Source organism: Austrofundulus limnaeus, unplaced genomic scaffold (genome assembly GCF_001266775.1).
Source record: "Austrofundulus limnaeus strain Quisiro unplaced genomic scaffold, Austrofundulus_limnaeus-1.0 Scaffold1, whole genome shotgun sequence".
Classification (NCBI taxonomy): Eukaryota; Metazoa; Chordata; class Actinopteri; order Cyprinodontiformes; family Rivulidae; genus Austrofundulus; species Austrofundulus limnaeus.
In genome coordinates, this window is record NW_013952403.1 from 5,679,725 (window position 1) to 5,682,930 (window position 3,206).

Consider the following 3,206-nt stretch of genomic DNA (forward strand, 5'->3'; position numbering starts at 1 on the left):
GACTCGGGTCACTCGCTGTGCCCCTTAGAATTACTGTAATCTCACACACAAACCCTCCTGAAGATCATTAACGCTTAAGAGAGCAGGCCGGAGCACAGACCTGGGTGAGCCAGCAGTTGGTGGTCATGATCTGCTCCCGCTCATTCTGAAACACAAWGAAACGTGGCTGCGGTCTTTAAASATAAAAATCATTTATGGTTTGTGTGTCTTTTTATCTGTGTTTACCTACCACGTTAATGAGCTGGGCCAGAGACACCTGTATGTAAATGGTGACCTGTTGGCTGTTGTTGACGGCTGGTCTGATCAGCTTGTTATAACGCTCAGGTGACAACAGGTGACTCACCAGCCTCTCCTCTACATCCGCACACAAGGCAGCTGTTTAAAAAGAATTAAAAAGAAAAAAAATACGGAAATTAAATCCTACATAATTGGATTCAGTCTTTGTGTTTTTGGGGCATGCGGCATCAGGTAAGAACAGAACCAGAATTCAATTCACATACTGTCATTTTAATTATTATTTATTTGTAGCCCTCCCTGTACGTTAGGAAATTTCACTTTCCATCATATTTCAGATAACATGTTGATATATTGCATCATGAAGATTGTTGACAAAAATGAAGCAGATTTTGGTCTTCATCAGTTTTAATTCCAAAATCCTGTTTTTAGTATAAACACAACTCATCTGTTAATACTGTATAAGACCACCTGGCTGGATCTGAGCTGAACATCTGATATTTCTTGTTTCAAAGCAAAACCTTCCTGGATTAACGTTAGGTTTATACTGTACACGATGTATTGGAAAATGGAAATACTTTTTTAGCTTAATGTCTGTTTGTGACAGAAAAAGCTTGGTGAATTGGAGCATAAAGTTATGAAGCTTTCAAAATGAGGAAAACCTATATTTCATCCACGCAAATAATATTAATAATGACCATATAAAGCTGTGATTGTCTTGTATCGCGGTAAACAAATATAATATGTTGTTGTGGAACTAAGGCCGGAAAAGCCTTGTATTCCTGAATAAACTACTTACTATCCTGTAAATGTATATATTTACACAAGTCAAAGGGAAAAAATCAAGCTGACTTTCACTGTCGTTATTAGCTACTGAACTAAAATTAAACGCAAGCTGGACATAAAAATAAGTAAATTACAGCTTTTTTCTTTCTTTTTTTTGGTGTTTGTTCAAAAGGACAACATTTGATGTCCTAACTAACTCTGAGGAGCAACAATTAAGTTCTGAATTGATTTTTAAACCCTCGTGGTGAAAAGAAAAGGTTGTTAGTTGATTCAGTTTAGGCGAAAGGCACTTTTTGTTTAACATCAGCAACAAAGAGACAACTTTTTTCAGCAAGAGATGCTCAGATATTCAGAGGTGTAAATATAAGAACAGCACATCTGAACTGACGAGCTTGGCCCAAACACCTCCAGGCTGCTGCAGTTTGAAGTGAACGCATCACGGCTACCAAGTTCAGACAAGTCAGGAACAAAACTGAAAACAAGCAGCACAAAGTTTAGGAAAGATTTATTCGCATTAAGACAACCTTCAGTGAGACAGATGAGTGAAACTCTGACGGACAAACGTCCTCTGAGACAGAAAAGTCTGTCTATCAGGAGTAAATAAAGACGTGTGTAAGAAGACAACAGAAGCARGAGTTTGAGACAAATCAATTACCACGTTAGAACAATCCCTAAAAATGAAGCTATTTGTAAATTATTTTCTTAAGTTTGCTTCCTGGGATTACTTGCTTGTTTTATACAATTTAAAAACAAACTGATGAATTAATGGTTCGATGCTTTCAGCGTCTAATTAAAATAATGCGGTTTAATGATTTTTTTTCCGACCTGGGAATTCTTTGGTTAGGTGTATAAAATGAGAAACACWTGAGAAATGGATGACAGGCCACGGAACAATCCTGAAAATAAACCAGGACCGCTGGGTTATTGAACAGTAACTGATATTTAGGCACATGAGACTTTACAGGAGGATCCAATAGGCTTTTTTTAGCTGTTATGTGTGGATTGTTCCCACATAGCAGATAGGAGTGGGCCAGATGTCATGCTGGTTTGTTAACCAGATGTGGGCCAGGTCTGACAATAATGGCACTGTTTTAAAGATGGCATGCCACTGGCCTAGTTGTAATTTGGTTTATTTATAAACCACATCTGGGCCACCAATGGGCCTTCAATCTTTGTGGTATCTGGGCCATGTGTGAGGGCCAGAATGGGGCCAGACCAATTTTGCCGTGTGGATCCTGTCAGGTTCTGCTGCAGGAGAAACCTTTACGAGATTTTGTCTTGGACATCTGCTGTGATGCAGAACAGTTTGTTGTTGTGGAAGGTTGCTGAACTCAACCCTTAGATCCTTGATATTATTTTACATTACTTCTGTTCAAAATGTCGTCTGAAACGTTATAACTTGCATGTTATAATCAAAATAAAATTCTTGAAGTGGTTTGGTTGGAGTTTGATGCTTTTGGCTTTCCCTGGTCGCTCCATTTAAGAGAGTTCAGTTTTAAAAATGTAAAAAGGGACCACTTAAAAATAAATCCAGCACAAAACATTCATAACCTGGGAGAGGTGATTGTCTTCAGGTGACTTCTGAAAAGAAGCGAAGACGTGAAGAGGTGCAATGAGGTTTGTACAGAAGGTGATAAATGTGATTGAATCGCTAGACGAGGTACAAACGAGATGCAGAAGTTAAATCGAGATGGAGCTTTGTGTCTACCAGAAGGTCTCATAACACACACACACACACACACACACACACACACACACACACACACACACACACACACACACACACACACACACACTCCTGTTCGCACCACTGCACTTTCCACACCTCAATAATTCATAGCTGCTAAAATAATAAAAAAAATATCATCTTTGATGCACAGAGATTCAAACACCTTGAAGAGATTATTTTTCCAAGTCCTCTCCACTCACATAAAAATCTTCTCGGTGGCCGTTGGGGCACAAGGATAACGTAAAAACCAAACAACGGATGGTTCAAACTTGCGGTCGTGTTTGAAGGAGGCAGATGGACGAATAACCTCAGAGAGTTTATAARAGAAGAATCTGCATCCTGTAGCTGTCTTTTTCAGGACAGTGAATTATTCAGGGCTTTGCCATCTGTGGTGGACCACAACTATTCAGCCTTTAGCTGTCTTTAGCTTTATTCACTACAACCATTTACACCCCCC

General features: G+C 39.1%; 1 protein-coding gene across 1 annotated transcript in view; it reads right to left on the reverse strand.

The window, feature by feature from the left end:
* The window catches only part of LOC106516290 (neuronal acetylcholine receptor subunit beta-2), a 16,392-nt gene that overhangs the window by 9,329 nt on the left and 3,857 nt on the right, over positions 1 to 3,206 (reverse strand). The window contains exons 2-3 of the mRNA XM_014006580.1: positions 230 to 375; positions 101 to 145 (exon numbers count right to left, since the gene is read on the reverse strand). Coding sequence (XP_013862034.1) covers positions 101 to 145; positions 230 to 375 — 191 coding nt within the window. The remainder of the gene's footprint in view (positions 1 to 100; positions 146 to 229; positions 376 to 3,206) is intronic.